Source organism: Urtica dioica, chromosome 11 (assembly GCF_054948205.1).
Source record: "Urtica dioica subsp. dioica isolate 48M chromosome 11, U.dioica_male_clone48M_v1_H2, whole genome shotgun sequence".
Classification (NCBI taxonomy): Eukaryota; Viridiplantae; Streptophyta; class Magnoliopsida; order Rosales; family Urticaceae; genus Urtica; species Urtica dioica.
In genome coordinates this window covers 22,857,641-22,881,040 of record NC_142766.1, presented here as the reverse complement: position 1 = coordinate 22,881,040, position 23,400 = coordinate 22,857,641, and the positions used below count along the sequence as shown (strand labels likewise).

The window sequence follows — 23,400 nt, the reverse complement described above, 5'->3', positions numbered from 1 at the left end:
CGCGCCACATTCTTTGATGACGTGGCCTGTTTTGTACCGTCCGTTCGGAAAAAAAAACATCAGTTAAATATAGAACTCATTTCCAAGTGATTTATTGAAGTTTTTTTTTTATTTTTTTTAACCCATAATCTTCATCCATAGCTTTGGCAAAATAAATTACAAGCCGAACCAAATTACAGATTAACCAAAGAGTGTGGCAAAAAAAAAAAAAATCAAAGAGTGTTACATTTTTCATACATATACATATATTTTTCTCCATCTACATTAGAAATACATATATTCAGTTTTTGAAATCGGATTCGATCTTGTTGATGTTTTCGCCGACGGACTGGACGGTCTTTGACACGTCCTCGGTGTGCTCTTTGATGTGATCGACCAAGACGTCGATGATCTTCCTGAACGAAGCCGACCTCTTCTTCTCTCGCAGAAGCTGTATCGTCAGCTCTCGAACCCTCTTATCCTCACCCTGAAATTACAATTCAAATCAACAGAGTCAATGCCAACAAAATCCACAATTCAGGCTCTCTCAGGTTCGTCTCACCGGAGAGCGATCACAAACGGCGGCGGATGAGGCGGTTTCGAACTGAAACTTTGGTGGCCGCTCGGCGAGAGGATGAGTGTGTTCTGTGACGAGCTTTTTCACGACCCAGACTCCGGTGGAGAGTCGCCGGATTACGAGCATTGCCTTGCAGCCGACACGTGTCAGCGTTCGGGGCCGTTTCCTGATCTTCTCCCCGGTCCTCTTGTCGTTGTAGAAGCCCTCTTTGTTGCAGACGAGGGTCCGGCGGACGATGAGACCGCTTTTCCGGCTGATTGAGCTCATTCGGGTCATGAACCCCATTCGGGTCCCGTACGCCGCGTAGAATGCCTGGGCCGATTCCTCGCTCTCGAACTCCTGGCCCACGTACGGCTCGTCGCCTTTCACCACCACCGATGCCGCCACGTCATCGTCGGTGCTGGGCTTCGTTGCTGTGGGGTTTTCGTCGCCGACGTTGAGGTCGATGGTCGCCTGGCTGTCTGCGACGGCGACGGGATCGGAAGCCACTGCAAAACGGTCATGTTCCGGAAACCGTTCAAAATGTCAGAATCTAGGCTCGGGTGTTCTGGTTCGTGATAAAATTGATTCCGATTGAAATCGTCGAAATCACGGTGGTGATTTTGTCCGGTTTCAATGGGCGATGAGTAGAGAGTAATAATGAACTTTTAGTATGAAATAAATCACGCGAAATGATTCGATTGAGAGAGAGATGGATAGAGAGTGAGGATTGAAAGATTACTCGTGAATTCGAAGAGGGGAATTGGTGGCGAGTCAGAGCGAGAGCTGAAACGGCATTGTGCGACAAGTGAAATTAGGTTTTCGGCCGCGAATTGAGCTCAGAGGCAGAGGGGATTATTCTCGGAGAATTGAGAGAGCGATAGTATTTTGTTCAGACGAGAGAGCGACAGGTCATTTGAGTTATATGTCGTTTTTATTAAACGACATTCACCAAGTCCCCAACGCAACCAAATGGTAAAAATGACGCCGTTTGCCTCCACGTTTTCTCCTTTCACATTTGTCTCTTAAGAATTCTTCATTTTTACGGAATACTTTACGCTAAAAATTAAAAAGGAACATTAATTTGAAAACAAACTCATCATAATAAAGCATAAATATCTATAGTAAAAAAAAATGGAACAACTATGTCCATTTCTCAAAATCGATGAGTCCGTCTTTGACAAAATGGAATTGAGATACGGTTAAAGCATCTTCAATGTTAACAGTGATTTTTATACCAAATATAATATAATTTTTACGCTAATTTTTTTTTTTACTCTAGTGATAATACCATATATTTTTCAGTAAAAATAATATTATAATAATACGCTTTTTTATTAGACCTTTTAATCTAAGATGCTCTTAAATTAAATGTCTTACTTTTATTAGTTATTAGTTATATCTAATTACATATATAAAATTTTAACTGTATTTTATTTATTAATTATGTGTAACATATAATATAAATCAATAATAATAATTAATAAAAGTACAAAATTAATAAGCTTCATGTACATAGTACAACATTTTTAGGGAATAAATAATACACTATTAAAAAAAACATAAATATGTTATTAAAAAAAACCATAAATATGAAAATTACATACTACTAATTGAATTAATTTCTATGAAAAAAATATAAACATGAAAATTACATATCACCGACATAGATTAAACTTTGTAGTAATAGTATTTGTAGTAGTGTGTTTTAATTTGGTTTGATCTATAAATTATTGTTACTAATTATCGGCTTAATTTAGTTTGATATGTATAAACTTTTTTTAATACTCAGATTTATTTCAGTGGTATTAAAGAAATTAATTTGGATTATGAATAGAGTTCCAAACAGTTAAAAACATGTTGATTAAACTTGATTCAACTAAAATATGTACTTTTAATTATGAATTATTAGCTTAAAATAATATTTAAATATTTGGTGTAATTTTTACATCAAATAAACAGTGTTGCATCAAATATATATATATGATGCAATATATTCATTTTGTGTAAAAGTTACATTAAATATGAAGTTATAGAGTTATAAAATTATGTATTGGATAAGCTCTTACAATTTTTTATAAGAGTAAGTTTGTATAGTTCATTTTAAATATTTGCTGTCTAATTAATATTTATTTTAGTTTTAAATTATTCGTAAATGTGATGATATTATACTAGCCACTACTCTATAATTTTTTTTTTTTTTTTCATATAACAATCTGCATGATTACATACGTTTGGCCGAGCCAGGATTTTTAGTCACAGATGGGACGTTATCCAGGTATGAAAGGATCACATAGTCTTGGACTAAAAATATACGAATAGGATGTGAAAAATGATTTTTCAGTCTTTGCCTACCTCCGCCCTTAATTGTATAGGGTGCTAGTTTGTCACTTTACACTTATTAAATCCATTAGTTTAAATGCGACTTTGGGAGTCTAATAACTATAATTGGCCAGCAATATTAAACGATTTTTGTACAATCTCTTATAGTAACCCTGAAGATAAGCTCATATAGTTTTTGAAAATTCAAACTCAATTTGGTCTTCTCTCTTTCGAGAAATATGTTCAGCAATATATCCAACTTCAAATATTTAATTTTCATGACAATTATTTTGTTGATGGATTTGCTTCCATGTTCGTGCGGGCGGTAGTAATACCAAGGCAATAAATTGCAATCTTACGTTGAAACAAGATATATATATATATATATATATATATATATAATGTAGGGATTATATAATGATAATTATTGGCCGGCAGTACTATGTATATATCCTGAATCCTTTTTTTTTTAACCATGTTTTACGTAAAACATTGATGTTAGGACTTAGGAGTTAGGACAAACAAAGAAGCCTTTATTTTTTTTTTTTTTTTTTTTAACTTGGCTTGGCTAGTCTCTAAAAATCTCTCTCCGTTAATTACTCTTGCTTGTTACCTGCTTTTGTGTCTATGTGGTGTCAAATCATCCGTCTAACTTTAATAACCAAATCAATCAAAGCCCTCACATATTTATCCCAAATTTTAATGCTACTATAGCCTCAAATAGCAGCCCAAAAAAGTAAATTAATTGTATATATACGTGCAAATTATAATTAATAATATTACCCGGCCACAAATTTAGCCACCACATAAGTGATTAAGATACTAATCACTCGTTTTCAGCCAGAAATTTGTCCTATTTATGGGGTGCTTTTGGTTACCTATAGCCTAGAAAATCCATTTTGAATATCATTATTGGTGTTTTGAATTTCTTCTGGAATGAATTCCTAGTAAGTAACATCATGGCATGCAACTAAAAGAATCTTCTACAAAAAAAATATGGCTGAAGCAAGGATCGTCTTACCGTTACCGTTACCGTACCGGGGCCCCAATTTTAGGGGGATACCGCTTACCGGAGAGGAAACCGAGGGGGATTCAGGAAAAAAAAAGGAAACCGATACCGGTAGGAACCCCTTTACCGGTAGGAACCCGGCAAAAAATGTAGGAACCCGAGGGGGATTCAGACAAATATTTTACAATAATAAAAATAGTTTTCATAGTTCATACTTCATACTTCAAACAAATGTTCATACCAAACATAAACTGAGTTCTTAAACATAAAATACCATAAGTAGAGTATAAAATTATTACAACACGTACGATAAAACACACTAATTATAAGTGGAGTGCCTCGGGGGTTGAAATCTGCGCCGCCTAGATCTGCGACGTGGTTGATCATCCACCATCATGTTATACTGGTACCACGTCATGGAACTAGAATATGTGTTGAACCACGTACGAAAGTGATAATCGTAGGTCTCCTGACTAAGACTAATAGGACGCGAGTACGGAGGACAACCGTCCTCCCAACGTGTGAAAGGGGTTTGACCGTACCCATTGTAGGACTCATGTGTGTCTTCCACTGCGATCACGGTTATTACGGGGACGGGGACAGGGACAGGGACGGGGACATAAGTGTAGGATGAGTAAGATTGATTCTCGTAAGGGTCGTATGACGCCGGGAACTGTGGATAACCAATCTCGGAGCCGTCGGGTGTAATAGAGAACCCTCCAAATTCTGAAGTCAAATTAATTGTAATCAACACTATTATTTCAACTGCATCATGCCAATAATCACTAATTTCAACTTCATCATGACAATAATCACAATAATCAACAATTCATAACTAAAAATTGAAAAAAATTCCCAAAAGTTGAAGAACTCGGGTGGTACCTCTCGGTTCCCCGGGATTTGGACAAAATCGGCCTCTCCAGGACGGGATCCGGCGGGACGAAGGACGGACTCGAAGGGTTTCACGGGATTTGGCCGGGATTTGAGCAAAACACGAAGAGAGTCGACGGGATCCGGTCGGGACGGGACGCGCAAATTTGTTCCTCGGGAGATAAGGGTTTCGCGAATTAGGGGCAAATTATTTATAACCAAAACGAGACCCGGTCTGGGGGGATCCGCCCGGTTTACCCGGGATTCGACCGGGTTTGGTTCACGGGACCGGTTTATGTGCGTTCCGTCCCGGTCCCCTCCGGTTCAGGGGATCCCGACCGGAACCCGTACGGAACCCGCGGGATTGCGAACCTTGGGCTGAAGTGAACTTAAACTATATACCAAACACATTGTCGAGGCTTTTATATCTTTGATGAATATCGCAAGACACACTATTTATATTTTATATTAGATAAATAATCAGACATATGAATTAAAAAAGGAAAGAAAAAAAAAATCATTTTTTTAATTTCTCGATCTACTATAGAATTTCCACGTTCTTTCCCTCGTACTCTAGATTTTTATTTATAAATAATTGTTTAGTATGTGTATGTGAAAACTGAAAAGCAAAAGTGGGGGTAGCTAGGTTGTCAAGCATGAGTGAATTGACAGGCACAAGTTTAAGAAAATGAAAACCAGGCAGTGTGGTCTGATGAATGATATTGACTACTGAAATGGTATTTATAGAATTATATATATACATCTGGACTGGTTGTATAGCATGGGCTATTCGAATGCTCTGCATGGGCTGCATGCAATATTACTTTCTGCGTTACACGTATAAAACAAGCATAAATATATAAACATACATATATACCCTATATATGTATATTCACATGGGCCCAAAAATGAATAATATTGTGGACCAAGTAGCTAAATTAACTTTGTTCGTCTATCCTCTATATATTATTATGTTACATCTTATATAGACATAATATTTTTTCCCTTGCCCAATCATTGGTGAACAATTTTTTTCCCCTCTATTTCCTCAAAACTTCCCAATTGCTACATTCCAATTTTTGAAGTTGATATTTTAACTTTGAATGAGAATGAGCATAATAATTTTATATGGACTAGTTTAGTACGTTGTGAAAAAAAAAAAAAAGTAGTTGTAAGAAATTGCTAGATCTATACGTATACAATATGTAGACTTTTGTAACTTTTTTACGACAAGGATATAATATACTATACTAGTTTGGTGGTTTAAAATTGAGAAGAGATTGTGTCCATGGTCAGTTAATCTGCGATCTATTAATGTTTCGAAGTCGATCGGTCAAAGCTACAAGAGTATATATGTGGACATGAGAAACACATGGCGTCCAAAATAAGGGTAGCAATAAGCCAATACTAACACATGGCTTTCATTCACAAACTTATTTTATCATTAATAAATAATTTTTTTCTTTTTAAATTCTCTACTTCTTCCTCTCTTCGTGATTCTGAACACGTGAGTCTAAGTTTGAAAATTAAGAAAAAAGTGCAGGGGTTCAGCGTAATTTCATCAAACATTAAAAATAATATTTTGTTTTTAAGCTTTTTCGATTTAATTAACTATTTATAGGTAGGTCCAAAAGCCGCACGGTAAAAACTATTTTGTAACATGGTTTATTTTCACACTAGCTAACCATAGGAATGTATAAATAACTATGACTAGAGCTAGGGTTTGTCATTTTGCCGAACTAAAAAAGATGGTTCTTCAATATTAGGTCAAAAAGTCATACTCTCTCTCTAAAAGTTTCTTTCATTCTCTGTCTAGATTATATGATTAGATTACCGAGAGCATTTATTTTACTTCTTTAATGATTTTTTTTTACAGTGGTTGCAGGCTTTTAATGGAAATATTCAAATGAGAAATGTATTTAAAAATTATTTGGAGGGCCATGTGTTTTACCCTGTTTGATTCCTTTCTTGACGGTCAAACTTACAGTAGGGTTTTTTCTTTGAAGCCTTCGAGATTCATTCATCTTTTTTCCTCTCTCTCTCTCTCTCTCATTAATCTTTTTACACCATAACCCTTAAAAAAATAACACCGTCCTTTTTTTGTCTTCTATTTGTATATCAGTTTTACCCTCTTTTATGGTTCTGTAACTTCTGTACATATTGAACTCGCACATACACGAATTTATACGTAATTACGTATCAATAGTGTATGCATAAACGAAACGGTATTCATGATACAATAAATAATTATAAATGCTAGTGCGTAATGTTCTTATCATATACTATAATTGGAAAATCCTTAATTAGATATGAACTTTCTAGTGTATTAATATTAGTATACATATATTAAATGAAACCAAATCATAATGAGTATATTTTCAATCCTCTAAAAATAACATGTGTTATATTAGAGAAGAGCACGGCTAGATATATTAATATATCACGCACCTAATAAACCTACTGTAATAATTTGTAACCAGAAAAAAAAAAATTGATATTAAAGATATTTTGGTGTATAGCAAAAAGGGAAATCTGTGATTTTGTTATTAAAGTTAGTATATACAGTTGACGAAAAAGAAATATAAAAAGTACTGATCAAAATAGTATCTAAGAGAATACCCAGGCTGGACGATATATAGTCATAATCATAATAAACTCACAAGGAATAATAACAGATTTTTTTTTCACTCCTTCCAATCTGTCCCTTGAAAAACCACAAGTTGGAGCATGAAAACGAAATAAATTAACCTCAAAGACCCGGAAGACAAGGGTTAGTGTCCTCGTATAGGGGTACAAAAGTGCAAACCCATTTCTCGTATATTTAGTTTAATTTTTTATATATTTTTTTCTTTAAGGTAATTGTAAATCCATTTATATATTTTTCTTTGATTGTAAAAAAAAAAAGCGTCAGTCATGCATGAATTATTGTTATATATGCACAGTTGACAGAAACAGCTTTATTTTTTGCTTTAATTTTTTTTATTTATACTGAAAACGCCCGTTTGTGGCGGGGGAGCAGTTTGATGATGATTAGGACTAAAGGGATAATAGGAAAAATAATGTGACATATGTATGGATGGAATGTGAGAAAGTTATGGGTGTTTTATTTTTTGCAGTCAGAGAAAAGCACTGCAAACGCAAATGCAATGGAATGAGATGAAATGAATCGATGAGTCTGATGATGATAATATGTCTGACATATGAAATGACTAGTGTCCAAGTGGGCTTGAATTAATGGGTGTGGAGAGGGGTTGCGTGTGGGTTTTTATGTCACTCTGACTCGGATGTTTTCAAATATTATCAAACAAAATTACAAATTATGTATAGAACAGGTGTTTCCCAGCAAAGATAGATAGATATAATATGCATATAGAGCAATTTATTTTATATAATTGGATTATGAGCTAGTTTTCTATTTGCGTGTATTGTATTAATTTGTAGATAAATTGAACTGAGCTTATTATTTGGCAATTTAATTTAGCTAATTCCTTTTTTTAATTTTTTAGTATTGACACCCTAAAATTGACTGTGAGGGTGATGTTGTTTATCAATTAATTTACAAGGTGAGTGAGTAAAATAATAATTAGAATAGCGTAGAACAAGTGCTTGTTTGAAGATTACGGAAGCACATGCTCTATAGGACTATGACCATGTGTGTTAGGCTTATAACTAGTACAACTCTTTAAACTAACAATATCTTATGTTTAGCATATGAAGATAAGCTCAAGCTGATCTTCTCATTTTTGGATTTAAAAAGCTATTTTTAAAGAACTACGTATAATAGTTTAGGTACGACTGAGTTTCATTCACGTATATATATAGTTTCTTTTTTTGCTTCTCCTCGTGTACTCTTTTAATTATTCCTTTTGTCAGGCATACAAAGCAGGGATTGGATTTAGAGAGAGAGTCTCTTATGAGGAACCTTAATCTTCAAATGACCCATATTTTAAAAAGATCAAGAATGGGAAGATATTTGATCAATTAGACTATATATAGTTTTATCAAAAGAAATCCCCTTTTTTCAACTTTTGATTAAGGCACTTTTATTCTAGAAAATAAAATGACTACTTTGTTTCATACAAAAAATTACACCAAGCACCCTTAATATTGCCACCTCATCATGCCCTATTTGTCATTAACCTTGAAGCCAAACTCATGAGTTTATATATTTATATCTTATGTACATATATAAATTAAAATATATAGGCTCTTGAACTACTACAATAGACGAGAGAGAGAGGTGACCATTTTATGATTTTGTGTGTGTACGACACTACAAAGGGACATATGTATTTCTATATGGACACATAGGGAGAGAGAAAGTAATATAAATCTACTGTCATTTGGGTTTCTGAAGAGATTACTTGCCTTTGCTATTTTCTTTCAAACAACTTTTGACCTTCTCTTTTCTTCTTCTTCTTCTTCTTCCATGGATTCCATATCTTTTCCTTTATCAAACACTTCATGCATGCGCTTGCAATAACTTCCTTGATCATATATTTTGCCTTGCACTTCCATTGATACACACACTTACAAAATCTTCAATACTCACTCATATAGAGAAGAACTAGTTCTCAAACTTCGGAATCAACAAGACATATATAGCATATCAATCAATAATGGGCTCAATGAACTGGTTAGGCTTTTCTCTATCACCTCAAGAACTCCCACAATCTTCAAACCCTCACCACCACCACCATAGCCAGTCTCGCCTCGCCTACAACTCCGACGAAATCTCCGGCAACGAAGTAGTCTCCGGCGAGTGCTTCGATCTCACCTCCGACCACCACTCCTCCGCCGCTCAAATCCCTCCTCCGTTCGGTATTCTCGAAGCATTCAGCAGAAACCACTCCCAAGGTCACCCATCCCAAAATAAACACAAATTATTACGAATATTAATTTACTTATCTTTATTGACAAAATTTCTTTCTTATTACTCTTGAGTGCAGATTGGAATAATATTAAGGGTTTAGGGATGAACTCGTCATCAGCGGAGACGAACGAAAATTACAAGACTGCCACGTCATCGGAGTTGTCTATGCTCATGAACAATGTCAACCAACAACAAACCCTAGACAGTAATAGTTCTCAAAATCACCATCACCAGCAACAGCAGCCAAAGCTAGAGAACTTCCTCGGCCGACATTCATTCTCCGATCACCACCAATACACTACCGCCGTCGCGTCGGACTACGTTTACCCGGCGATTCAGATTCCCTCCGACGTCTCCGGCGAAAATAACACCACCGACAATAGAATCAATAACAATGGGTCTTCGATCGGACTTTCGATGATCAAGACGTGGCTGAGGAACCAGCCGGATTCTTCGAGGTCCGACGCCGCCGCTGCTCCGGCGGTTAGCAGCACCACCACGGCGGCGCAGAGTGCGCTCTCTCTTTCGATGAGCACCGGATCGCAGTCTCTCCTCACCGCCGACAGTTCTTCATCGGATAATAATAAGAATAACGCGGTGGCTCCGGCGACGTCGACTGCGGTGGTTCCGGTGGATGGACAGGCTGGAGCGGTGGAGGCGGTGCCGAGGAAATCTATTGATACTTTTGGGCAAAGGACTTCCATTTACCGTGGTGTAACAAGGTAACATATTTACGAAGTTAGGGTTTGAAATATTAATAATGTCTTTATTATTTTTATTATAATTTTTAATCTTGGGTTCTACAGGCATAGATGGACTGGAAGATATGAGGCTCATTTGTGGGATAATAGTTGCAGAAGAGAAGGCCAAACTCGCAAGGGAAGACAAGGTATTTTCTCATAATTCAATGAGAAATTATATTAGTACTATTTTATCTGACTTAAATTAATGTTTACCCAAGTATAACTAATGGTTTTCTTTTTTTTCCATTTTTATGATCTTTGTTTGGGGATTTCTCTCGATCTTGCTCTTGCAGTTTACTTGGGTAAGTACAAACCAAACAAGACCCATAGATTCTTCTATTTTAAATTAAGTTATTTATAAATAAATAGTTAATGTTAATATAAAGTTTTCGTTTGAATAGGTGGGTATGATAAAGAAGAAAAGGCAGCTAGGGCATACGATCTTGCGGCATTGAAATATTGGGGTACTACTACCACCACCAATTTTCCGGTGAGTATTATTAAATCATGGGTAACACGGATTTTCTCTTTTTTAAGTACTCTAGTTTATCAAATACATTGCATGCATTAACCAAACATTAAAAAAAAAAAAAAAATTGATGTCATTTTGAAGTCTTAATTTAAGGAAGTATTTATAGACAGAGTTTAGTGGTTAAAAAGTCGTTGCAATTAATGTCTGCCTGGTACATATTAATCTCTAATTGGTGTTCAATCGTTACTGTTTGGTGAAAGTAATAATATATAATTAATAAGTGAACTTCCATCTGCATTCATGTCTACTTAACTTGAAAAGCAATCCCCTGATAACTGGCTTATGTCAAATCCTAGAGACGCTATTATTATTATTATTATTATTATTATCATTATTTATCACCGTCAGTGTCACAAAAGTGTTAATTTGTTATCTACGATGATCTAATCTAACTCCTATATTTAAAACTGTTCAGATCAGCAACTACGAGAAAGAAGTTGAGGAAATGAAACACATGACGAGGCAAGAATACGTAGCATCTTTACGAAGGTACGTACTTTAGTTCTTTAACTTCAAATCATACACACAAGAAAACTCATCACATACATTGTAAAGTTTAATAATATTTACTTTGTGTTACTACCACGCAGGAAGAGTAGCGGATTCTCTCGCGGTGCATCCATTTACCGCGGTGTAACGAGGTACATAATAAAATATAAATCATATTCTATTTCATCACCGTATAAATACATATATATATATATATTAAAAAAAATGATCGGTATTGACCGTTTGATTGATGATCATCCAAACAGACACCACCAACACGGGAGATGGCAAGCGAGAATTGGAAGAGTCGCTGGGAACAAAGATCTCTACTTGGGAACTTTCAGTAAGTTAATTAATATCAAATACCATAAACATAAAAAAAATAAAAATAAAAACTCTCCAAACTATAAGAATAATAATCTATAGCTATGAGATTATAAACACAGTGACAAACCAAGCGTTTGGGTGACAGGCACGCAAGAGGAAGCCGCGGAGGCTTATGACATCGCAGCCATAAAATTCCGGGGACTGAACGCTGTGACGAACTTCGATATGAACCGATACGACGTGAAGTCGATCCTCGAGAGCAGCACTCTCCCCATCGGCGGCGCCGCCAAGAGGCTCAAAGACGCGGAGGCCGCCGCTCACGCCGCCGCCGCCGACGACTCCGCCACCGCCATCTCCGACGCCATCACCACCGCCTACGGTGCCTCCTCCGCCGCCAGCTGGCCAACCATCGCCTTCGCTCAGCCCGCTCCGCCGCCGCTCATGCACTACCCGCCTTACACCACCGCCGGAGGAGGAGGAGGAGCTAGGGTTTGGTGCAAGCAAGAAGTCATAGACCAACCCGACCACCATCAAGGGTTTCAGTACCATGATCTTCAGATGAACAACAACAACAACAACAACACACACAACTTCTTTCACCAAAACTCGGTCCTCCACAACCTCATGGGGATCGATCACCACCAAGACAGCTCCGGATCGAACTCCGTCATGTACAGCGGTGGCAGCGACAGCGGAGGAGGAAGCTACGTGATCGCCGATCAGCAAGGAAGCGCCGCCGCGTTCGATCATAATCATAATCATAATCAGAATCAGGATCATCATGTCTACGGAGCTTCCGCGGCGGACATGGCTTACCACCGGAGCCTCTACAACTACATGTCTCAGCAGCAGAATCTCGGCCTCCTCAAGCCGAGTAGCGCCGGAGGAGGGTCGTACGAGAACTGGGTTCCGACGGCGGTGCCGACCATCGCCGCCGCCGCCGCCGCCGCGCCGAGGTCTAACCACGGCATGGCTGTCTGCCACGGGACTCCCACGTTCACCGTGTGGAATGACGCTTAGGCTTCTGAAGGAGAGGAAGAAGAAGAAGAAGAAGAAGAAGAAAAAGAAAGAGAGATGGGAAATATGTATGTTTTTCTTTTTATCTTTCTTCTTTGAGAGGGGTATTAGAGGGGACTAGGGATAATGATCATGTATACATGCCAACTGATTTTTCATAATTTTGTTGTTTTTTTTTTTCCTTCTCATTTTCTGTTCTTTCTGATTTTGTTGTTTACTAATTATATGATCATTATTATGATTGATGTCTAGGGAAGAAGAACTGAAGATCATTAACTATATAGATTTATAGGGTTTTTGTTTTGCTTTTATATGCCATGCATGCACGCATGCATGCACAAATTAAGGGTCTAGAGGGTTGAATAGGTCAGCAATAGCATGTATGAGAGTGTATTAGTTAAAACTCTCCCTTGCTATCAATTTTGGGAGCTTCAGATCGTTCAACATTTTGGATCCTCGGATATATATATATTTTTTATATAATATATATTAGATTTTGCCCGGCTTTGTAACTTCCGTTATCAACATCAACATTCTGAACATTAATTGTGGTGTTTGTTTATTTTTTCCAGTATATTTTTTGCTCTAATAGAGGTCAACAATTCATAACCATTTTGGAAAAACATATATATTTACAAGAAACATGTGTGGCAATATGACTGTCTTGTTTTGTATTAAGGACGTATGCTCGGTAAATCATTTCCATTTTGGGAATTTGAACTGGCCAATAAAATTTGTAATTTGAAAAGAGAAGGAAAAATTTCACACAATACGAGGAGAGTCATCATTCAAAACGTATTTTAAATTCGTATTTGTATATAACATAATTAAAAAATAATAACCTATATCAAATATGAAATAGTCCATTAAAATTATAGTTTAATTACTTAAATATTAAGGATGTAGCTATATTTATATCTTACATAATATCATGCATACGCTTTATTTTAACTTGAGCTATTTTATAATTATATTAGATAGTTAAACAATAATTTTGACGTTAAAGGTCTAAAAAGACCATATATCTAACTCTCTCATTCTTAAATATGTTATCATTTTAATGTTATTTCAATTTACTTACTTTAGATAAAAAAAAATGCATTTTGTTGAAATCAAATATTGTGATAATTTTAGATAATTTTGACTAAATAGCCAATCTTCGATGATGTGACAATGCATTATTGAAATTCTTTATCCGATTTTATCCTTCTTTATTACCATATATTATACGGTGCCAATCTTAAAAATTGAAGATTTTCCTAACTAACATCCATATATCTAACGCCATTAAAAACATCTCCGCCAAGTGTAAAAAAATGCATCTTCCAACTAGGGCTGAGAATTCAAAAATCCAAGATTCTCCAAGAATCTTGGATTTTTGAATTCTCAGCCCTAGTCTTCAATTTTGGATGCGACTTGTCGCATCGAATTTTAGAGTTATTTTTTTTAACAAATTTAATTCATATTTATTAATAAAATAATAATTATAATAGAAATTTGAATTAGAAAATAATCAGAAGAGAGAGAGAGAGAGAGAGAGAGAGAGAGTTCTGTAAAATCGAAAGAAGCGGAGAAGAAGAATTTAAATGGGCGTGACCTAATTTTTGGATGTGACGAAGTCGCATCTGATGCCACTTTTAGATGCGACTAGTCGCATCCAAAAGTAATTAAATTAAAATATATCCACATCATCAACTGAACGATTATAAAAGGGACAAATATATCCCCCTTCAAATTTTTGACTTTTGGATGCGACTAGTCGCAGTCATTAGTCAATACTCATACTTAAATGAGCGAGAATTTGTGGATTCTCGGTGACCCCATTGTCATATTCAATTGTCTTTTAGATGTGACTTTTGGATGCGAATAGTTGCATTCAAAAGTCAGCCGACGCCAATAACTCAAATTTTCATAGTGTTATATTAGCATATTTAAACTGTTATTAACCAATATGACATTATTAATGTTGGCTGAATTTCAATCGTCTCCAAAATCTCTTATATTGTGCACTTTCTCGTAGGATTTTTTAATATATATTAAGCAATATATAACTTTATAAACTATTATATGAATAAGGGAATTTGATGTTTGAATGAGTTATTTTTTTAGTTGATTTAATTAGTTTTCGTGTAAGAATGGTTTTTCTCGTTTTATGTAGAACTTTGAACTTTTGGAAGTGAAATACTCGATTTGTTTAGTTTTTTTTTTTTTTTTTTTTTAATTTGAATTTTTAGCTGATAAGGATAATTTTATTGAATGTATCTTGTTTAATTTGGTTAGTGACTATAGTATCAAATGATATGACTACCATAAGCTCCAACACTGTAACAATTCATTCGAGAGCTAAAATAGGTTCATTAAGAAACCAGATATACCCATAGCATAGACGAACAAGACAGGAAATAGCTCATTATATCTTCTATTGGTATTACCGGCATTGATTATCTATCATTTTTCCCCCTCAGAAAGTCAAAGGCATTAAACAAAGAACCGGATCGACCAGATCATACATTTAAAAAGTAGTAACAACATTAGTGATTGTAAATTCAAGTTCTAATTTTGCTAGCCAACTAGATAATTGACAATTTTCCTTTGAATGTTGTTATATATACTTATCATTTTACAAAAATTTAAAGTCTAACCAAACAATAAACTACCATCTTGTATATATTGTATTTGATCAAATCAGATTATGTTTATAACTTCAAAACTGATTGATATTTATTTTTACCATTAACGATGGTAAGTAATTAGTTACCATATTAAATAGATATTAATTTCTTCACAATAGCATATGATTATTTTATTTATTAAACTATGATGTTACGCTTCTTTAATATAATAAATAATAATTATGTAATCTAACTGACTAGATTCAGAATTGACTAAAATTATTTTTAACATTTTTAATATCATATAATTCAATGATTCAATTTAAAAGAATTGATCAAAATGTTGGGTTATATTAACTCTTGAAACAATTTTTTAGAATTTTAACCATTTTAATGAATGTTTAAAATATTTGTCAATTGCATTTTTATATTTGTAATTATTTATAACTCATTTTTATTCAAAAAATACCTAAAAGTTCATTGAAATCATATATATTCATTAGCCAACATCATAGTTCATTACTTACAAGAAAATGTATACTAAAAAAGCATTACTTATTATAAAATAATAAATTAATAACTATTCTAATTATTTCATGTAGCTAATTTGGTATACTTAAATGATCGAATGTCGGCTAAAAATTGTATTGCTATTGACTAATATTATTTTTCTTTACTATGTTTATTGTTTTTTTTTTTTAAGGCAAGTTTGCTGCAGTGGGGATTGAACCCACGACCTCCACACAGGAGGTGGTGTGGAATTACCACTAGGTTATCCTAGGTACCACACTATGTTTATTGTTTAAATATATATATATTTTTTTTATCTTTTTTTAATCTGATTTTGTTTCCTTGGAATTGCTATAAACAAAATATCCCGGATGCTTATTTTATTGTTGTGTGGAAATTATTTGGTTCATATTCAGCGAAGGAGAAGAAGCTATTAGTATATGTATATATATATAGCATATACCATGAACGATATAATATTCGATACCACTATGATTATTATTATTATACTTGTTGGCCGTATAATAATTTTGTCTCATGATAAAAAAAAAAGTAGTGATGAGATCTAGTAGCGAATTCACTCCAATTCTTGGTAAGAGTATAAAATTCCTTTTGTAGAGATTTGAAAATTGAGTTTACGTGAGCACTAAGAACAGCTATACCTATGCCCATATTATCATTCATATCATATATAAAATATATGTAAAAAGCGAGGGCACGAGAGATTTTACTTTATTTATTTATAAGTCGACGTTGAAGAGGACAGAGTTTATGTAATATTCAAAGGCTAGTTAAAAAAAGGAAAATTAAACCGGTGGGAACTGGGATTTCATTGGAGAAATCAGCGGAACACCCGTGCCTTCTTGGAAAGAATACCTCTCAATACGCTCACCACAACGTTAACAATAATATATTATAACATTTAGTTATATACTTATATACATATATATACATTTAGAAGATTATATACATATATAATATATAATACTTGTTTGGGCTCGCTTTGTTTTGCACCCTAATCCATGCAAAGAAGAGATTTCCAAGAAAAGTAGAAACTTTATTAAAGCTACATAAAATATAAAAGTCCCACTCCCATGATCCTTTTTTTGTATCCCATGCCTTGTCTATATGCATAGACTATATCTATATGCATCCGATTGTTTTTGGGTCTGTATACGTATCTGTATATATAGTTTATACGAAGAAAAAAAAAGTAAAGATACATATAGTTGAATTAGTATCTAAATGAGTTGATCAATTGTATTAATAAAAAAATAAAAAAATCAATCTCCAAACCTTTTTTCTAAAACACATTGGGTTATTCTGTCGATATATATTTAACACTCTAAAACTTCTTTGCACATTGATTACTTGCTCTACTATCTATGTTTTTTTTTTTAAATCACACATGTATTTTCGTGCTGCTACATATGACAAACGAGTAATAGAAACATGAATATATATCCTATGCACATATACATGTGTATATCTTATATCTATCTAAATTCGTATTAATTGAATGCCATGTACAAAAGACACTCCTGTCTCTGTTCTCGTAAGTTTATTGTGTGTAAATAATATTTAATATAGTGACCCCAATTCTTCATCCTCCTGAATAGACATGGCAGAAAATTCCAACGTTCAAGTCAGAGACATATACTATATATGTATAGACTACAAAGATAGAGATAAATAGATGGGATTTGAGCTGTTTCAAATTATGTGTATATATATACATATATATATATATATATATATATATATATATATTTATGCATGTGTGTGTGAGAGGTGTATTATAAAAATGGTTGGCTCATGCGTGTCTGTGACTGTCGCTCAGTTATCTCAAATAGAATCATCTCATAAGCTAACAGGCCCTAGGAATGCTCATTCTCGTCTCTTTCTTGGGGTTTTCATTCACATATGTATATCTTTTAAAATTTATATTTATATAACTCCAAACCCTATAAACTCTGTTTGGGATTCAAACTTTTTGACTTTGACCAACTCCCATTCCCCCACCTCCCCCTCTCCTTAAGCTAGCTACATGGATATTAATATATTATATAAATATAATTATATATATTCTTGAGCTAACAAGATATTATCTTGGATCCAATTTGCATAATTTACTGATTTCCCTTGGCCTAAGTTGATCTCCTTCCTTGCCATGTGTTTATGTGCCAACTCTCAATGTGGTGTCATCAATTTTTCTTATGCATGAACTTGTATGTATATGCACATATATATAGTTAAATTTAAGTACACCATTTAGCGTGTGTCCTAAGTTGATCTCTCTCTCTTGTTACCAATTGTATATGTACGTGTTAATATATATATATATATATATATATATATATATTTCTTTATCAAAATTTATTTTCTCCGATTATGTTTTTAGCTATGAGAGAGTAACTTAACTCTACGAACCAAGGTATATAATTGTTTGCTTACATTAAGGTATTTACATGGCAATTTTTCACTGAGGCATGTGAATCTCAGCTCCCCTTAGATGTTTGAATGATCTCCTAGACTAAAGTGTACAAAATGAGAAATACTTATTATCAATGTCAAGTTTTTCTGGGAATTTATTATCATGAAATTTGAAGGTTATCCTTTTTAATCTATATTAAATTGTTTGATAATAATCTATGATATACCGTATAATGTAAGATTAACAGCATTTAAAAGAAATGTAAAATCTGCGACGCAAGGGTTAGGAAATTCGATTAACAATAAAATATTACACGTTTATGAAGTTACATTGTAACGTAAATGAAAAAAATAATTTAGTACCGTATAAATATACTTCCCTCCACTCAAATAATGAGCGGAAACATTTTAATCATAGACTTTTATATTCGATTTTACATATAGTCTCAGCGTTTTAAAGAATCGTCTCAGCGTTTTAAAGAGGACGTTTTCATATTCACGGATCGTAATTCTAAATAAACTTATGTCTCTTTACATTTTGCTATTTCACCTGTTATTCTTCATTGGAAGGTAGGTGAACGGAATGTAATGGCATGTGTTTGGTTGAATACAACATACTTTTATGTTCCCCTTTTGACTAGGATACTAGTTTTGTACGATCCATATAATTAACCATACATAATCTCTACTAGTAATCTTGTTTGTTGAGTGTCTCATTTGCGTACAAATACGAAATAGATTGTATATTCAAAGTCGTTATAATTGTTAAAATATGAAGCAAGGAATGTGAACCTTTCTTTCACCGTTTAGATGAGATATTTAGAAGAAAAAAAAATTAATTGACCCTTTAAACGTGACTCTCCTAACGCATTGGATTGGGTTACACTATCAATCAAAACCTTCCTCTCTAAGTAAATATGAAATATTATTCGAATACCAAAAAAAAAAAAAGGTTAAAAGGGTAAGGATATATGAAGACTGAGATAACTTTATGGATGACTTGTTAAATGAGCACAGGCAATGCAATCATGTGTTTATTAAAAAAAAAAAAAAAAAAAAAAAAATTATACTTATCCCTCCCAAATTATTGAGGTATTGTTTGTTTAGAGAATCATGAATCCATTGGAAATTGGAATCTCAAAACTGTTGGGCCTATAATGTATCTTCACTTGAGGCCATGATGGTCTGAATGTCTGATTACAGTGGACCAACTGACAAATTGTGCTACAGAAGCAATACCAATATCTTCTATTTCTTTCCCAGACATTTAATACTGCCAATTATAGCTCACCCAATAATTGATACCCTTTGGAGGAAGAACAAAAAAAATACATATATCTAGCTATTATCATAGTCATTCATAATTTTACCACTTTAGTTCCTTGCTTCATTGACAATTATTATTATTTTTTTTACTCCTCCAACGCCCATTGAATAAATACATAATTCATTCACTGGTCATATACTATTAGTTTTATACTTATGGCTATGTCTATATGTCCTCCAAACAAGTAAATCATTTTCTTCAAACATTAAGCACCATACTTGAAGAAGCATCAACAACTCTTGATGTTCTGACATACTTGGTGGCTTTCTTGTCAGCAATTCCGAGCCATTTTCGAATGTGTTCGAAAACCGAATCGTCACTTAAAAGCTGTCTGTGAGAGGCCGCGACCGCCACTCTCTCCACTGCCTCATATCCATCGGCCTGTCACATCGAAAGAAGCTCGGGATTACAAACTATAATGGGAAAATGTCGAAATGATAACAAAATTCGATTTTTATTACTACCATCGCAGATTCCGAGGGAACTGTTCCGTCTCCGTCCACGTACGAATATTGGGGCTGGAATAACGCAAAATTTGAAGACGGCTCAACAAGCATGAACATATTATTCGATATGCATTAGGTCCAAATACTTTGTGAGAAAAGTTTGAATCACTCACAACTGAGTGGCAGATTTCAGGCAATTCCTCTATTGGAGAAGTCTCGGAGCCATAGCTGCATATTCCAAAACAATGTTAGTTTGGTCATAAAAAAAACCTATTTCTTTTGATTAAACATGATTTGGCAATAAAAAAAAGGAGTTAATTGGAGTACCAAACATCGTATGGCGTATCAAATGATGCTCCGTAGATGTTGTAAAAGCCGACATTGTTCGGTAGTTTAGCGCTTTCGACAACTTGCCGTGTTTCGGAGGCCCATTTTAGAATATCCACGTTAAATGGCAGAGCTATTTTGTTGCCACCGTGCTCTAGCTATATACATTATTCAAGCGAGAGAGCAAACGATATAAATGAAGAGGAAAATCGTAGAGCTATTTTGAATTTAATCTCTATGGCAGTGGTATTAGTACCTCGTTATCCCTCAAAGCTTCTTCGAACAGAGTTATACATTCGGCCGGGCCGTACGATTCCAATTCAACAGAACTTTCTTCATCCTCGGCTTGCTTCCGTCGCCAAACTTGAATTTGGGGTTTAGTTTTCCAGTTGAAGTTCGGATTTGCCAACATTTCGTAGATCGATGGACACTCAACGACCTGTGCAGAGAATAAGAAATCCAGCCATGTTTATCATTAGGATTTGAGCCCCAAATCCGCCCTAACCAAAAAAAAAAAAAATCAAAATAAACGAAGAACAGATAACACACGCTGCTCTCTTTGCCGCTGTAGATTTCAATACAATCACAACCAATAGTTTTAGTGTACGATCCTCTCTTTCGCTCTCTACAATGAAATCGGCGCCCCAGAATATCAAGAGAACTAGGGCGAACGCAATACAAGCCTAAACTTCCCGAATTTTCTCCACTAAACTAGGTCGATCAGGGTGAATTATTGTTGTAAGGTCTTCATAGTGTCAGAGCTGGATTAGGCTCCACAGTTCAACATTTATTATACAAATACACGAGGCTAGAGTTTGAATGAATTCTTACAAGTTGGTGCATCGACCACCTCGATACAAAAAAGAAACTTTCGAAGCCATCGACGAACTGCAATCCGGTCAAAAGAGAATCGTTGATGCAACCCGGTGCGCCTAATAAAAAAAAAAAATATCAAATACATTTTTCGAGCTCCTCAACAATTCATGATGCTTTTTTATCAATCGGTTTCGATGAAGTGAATCATACTATTGACCGACCTTGAAAAGGACAAGCGATGCAAATCCACTTATTCACGTATTTTGCAAATACCTGTGCAGCAAACGGTTCGGATCACTGTTCACGCGACTTTCAATCTGATCAGGAGTTTATAGGATATAAAAAAAAAAATACTTACATCATTATGGAGTGAGATAAAACAGGACACTAACAATCCACCCATGGAGTGAGATATTATGTTGACTTTTCTACCCCCGGAAGCCTTGTAAGCTGTTTCCAACTTCGCCTTTAGGCCTTCCATCGAGTTGTTGATTCTTGAAACACAATACAATACAACACTACAATCAGTATAAAAGAAGTACACCATTGCCATTTCAAATAACAAAATAAGCTAAAATAACATTTATTTTTATTTTTATTTTTTTCAAAGTACCTATTGCTTTGCCTGAAGTCATAGCCATATCCAAACAAAGTGGTTCCCTTTTTATACCCGCAACCCAGAAGCATATCGATCATAGCGTGAAAATGGTAAACCTCCGATACGTGTAGGCATTTTATAACCTGGAAAGGGAAAAGAACTAAGTTAGTCGGCTTTGAATATTTAGCGATTTTTTCAAACAAGAATATTGGATTATTATGCAGATAAAATAAGCCAGCTAAGGAAAACCATAGTCCTAATTGTTCAGAATTCCGAGGACAAGACAAGGGCGGGTCAAAATACCGGAGATGGGTCTAAAATATCGATTGCATAAAGGCCGTAATCGTCATCGGGTACCACAAGCTCGGAATTTTTATCCAATACTTCTGTATAGCCTGGAAAATCCAAAACATATACTGAAACAATTGAGTTTGTTTTAAGTATAACCAAAACTGAATTAATAATTAAAATTAGTCTCCCAAAAGAGTAGGAAAGAAAACTAATGTGGTTAAGTAAAGGCAAATGTCTCAATGCCATTACAAATAAAACAAAAACAGAGTAACAGCTTGCGAAACAGAAATTAATCTACTGCTTACATATGAAACTTGCAACAAAAGGCAACTGAAACAAGAATTCAAGAAAACTCAAATCCTGTGCTGAAACTATTTGATAATTGAAAAAAGGTCAACATTTTCCATCAAAAAGACCCATCACTCACTTGTCCGAATCCCTAGATATGGAAATAGAAATTCGAGTTTGACCTGTTTCGGGATTGTAAAGAGACAAGGCTTTGTCCTTGAACTCCAAGTCGGCCAGAAGAATCCGAACCCATACCCGAGTCTGTAACCCCAATTTCTTCGGCTTAGAGTTGAGAATTGAGCCTCCCATGCCCGAAACAAGCAGAACCGGGTCGAGATCGACTGTTTCGTCGTCGGAGCTCCGATTTTCTCCGAAACACGGCCAAAATGAGAAGCCTCTCATCGCTAGAACCAAATCGTGTAAGCCAAGCGAAAATGAGAAATGCTTTGTAACGGAAAACTAACTTCGATGGTATTGAAACTTGAAAGAGCCAAACTTACTGAAAGTGGTGGTTGAATGTTGATAATCCTTCGCCTGAAAACTTTGCGCTCCAATCTCTCTCTCTCCTCTCTCTATCTCTCTGTGTAGAGGATTTTATTAAAGTTCAAGAGAATCATGTCGTTGATTTCTTCGTACTATGGGTGTCCCTACACTTTTCATTTTTAATTTTTTTTTTAGTAGAGTTACTGTCGGCCAGATTACATAATATATTAGCAGTGTAAAGCGCGGGTGGCACTATCGGCCAAGATTACATAGTAGGTGGCACTACTGGCCAAGATTACATAGTTATTAGAATAAATCCTAAGAGTATGCATTTCTGCATCCCATAGGGGGTTGAACTCATGACTTCTCCGTTGAGGAGGTGTGTGTGAGATTACCGCTAAGACCAAACTAACTACCACACTTTTCATTTTTTTTAGTTTACAGGAAACCAGATATATGACTTTGATTTGTTTGAGAAATATTTTTTTTCGTTATATTTTACCATTTTATTTTAGGATAAAAAGGAAAATAACGGGAAAAAAGAGGGGCTAA

At 34.8% G+C, this 23,400-nt stretch overlaps 3 protein-coding genes across 3 annotated transcripts; 1 reads left to right on the top strand and 2 right to left on the bottom strand.

Annotated features, from left to right (window-relative positions):
- Window positions 1-156: 156 nt before the first annotated feature.
- LOC149382573 (protein FAR1-RELATED SEQUENCE 7-like) lies at window positions 157-1,412 on the bottom strand. The gene is made up of 3 exons (XM_089629719.1): window positions 1,278-1,412; window positions 542-1,044; window positions 157-466 (listed from the first exon to the last, which is right to left on the bottom strand). Coding segments are annotated over exons 1-3 (690 nt in total). The 5' UTR covers window positions 1,279-1,412; the 3' UTR covers window positions 157-280.
- Window positions 1,413-9,157: 7,745 nt separating this feature from the next.
- Window positions 9,158-13,211, top strand: LOC149382572 (AP2-like ethylene-responsive transcription factor BBM1). Its single transcript, XM_089600702.1, has 8 exons — window positions 9,158-9,593; window positions 9,686-10,331; window positions 10,416-10,498; window positions 10,754-10,842; window positions 11,300-11,373; window positions 11,475-11,525; window positions 11,640-11,716; window positions 11,846-13,211. Exons 1-8 carry the CDS (start codon window positions 9,356-9,358, stop codon window positions 12,718-12,720), a joined length of 2,133 nt encoding a protein of 710 aa, XP_089456828.1. The 5' UTR covers window positions 9,158-9,355; the 3' UTR covers window positions 12,721-13,211.
- Window positions 13,212-19,325: 6,114 nt separating this feature from the next.
- Window positions 19,326-23,010, bottom strand: LCAT3 (lecithin:cholesterol acyltransferase 3). Its single transcript, XM_089601999.1, has 12 exons — window positions 22,866-23,010; window positions 22,548-22,769; window positions 22,090-22,181; window positions 21,802-21,929; window positions 21,547-21,682; window positions 21,410-21,461; window positions 21,204-21,304; window positions 20,629-20,811; window positions 20,373-20,530; window positions 20,219-20,273; window positions 20,064-20,117; window positions 19,326-19,980 (listed from the first exon to the last, which is right to left on the bottom strand). Exons 2-12 carry the CDS (start codon window positions 22,765-22,767, stop codon window positions 19,798-19,800), a joined length of 1,362 nt encoding a protein of 453 aa, XP_089458125.1. The 5' UTR covers window positions 22,768-22,769; window positions 22,866-23,010; the 3' UTR covers window positions 19,326-19,797.
- Window positions 23,011-23,400: the final 390 nt, after the last annotated feature.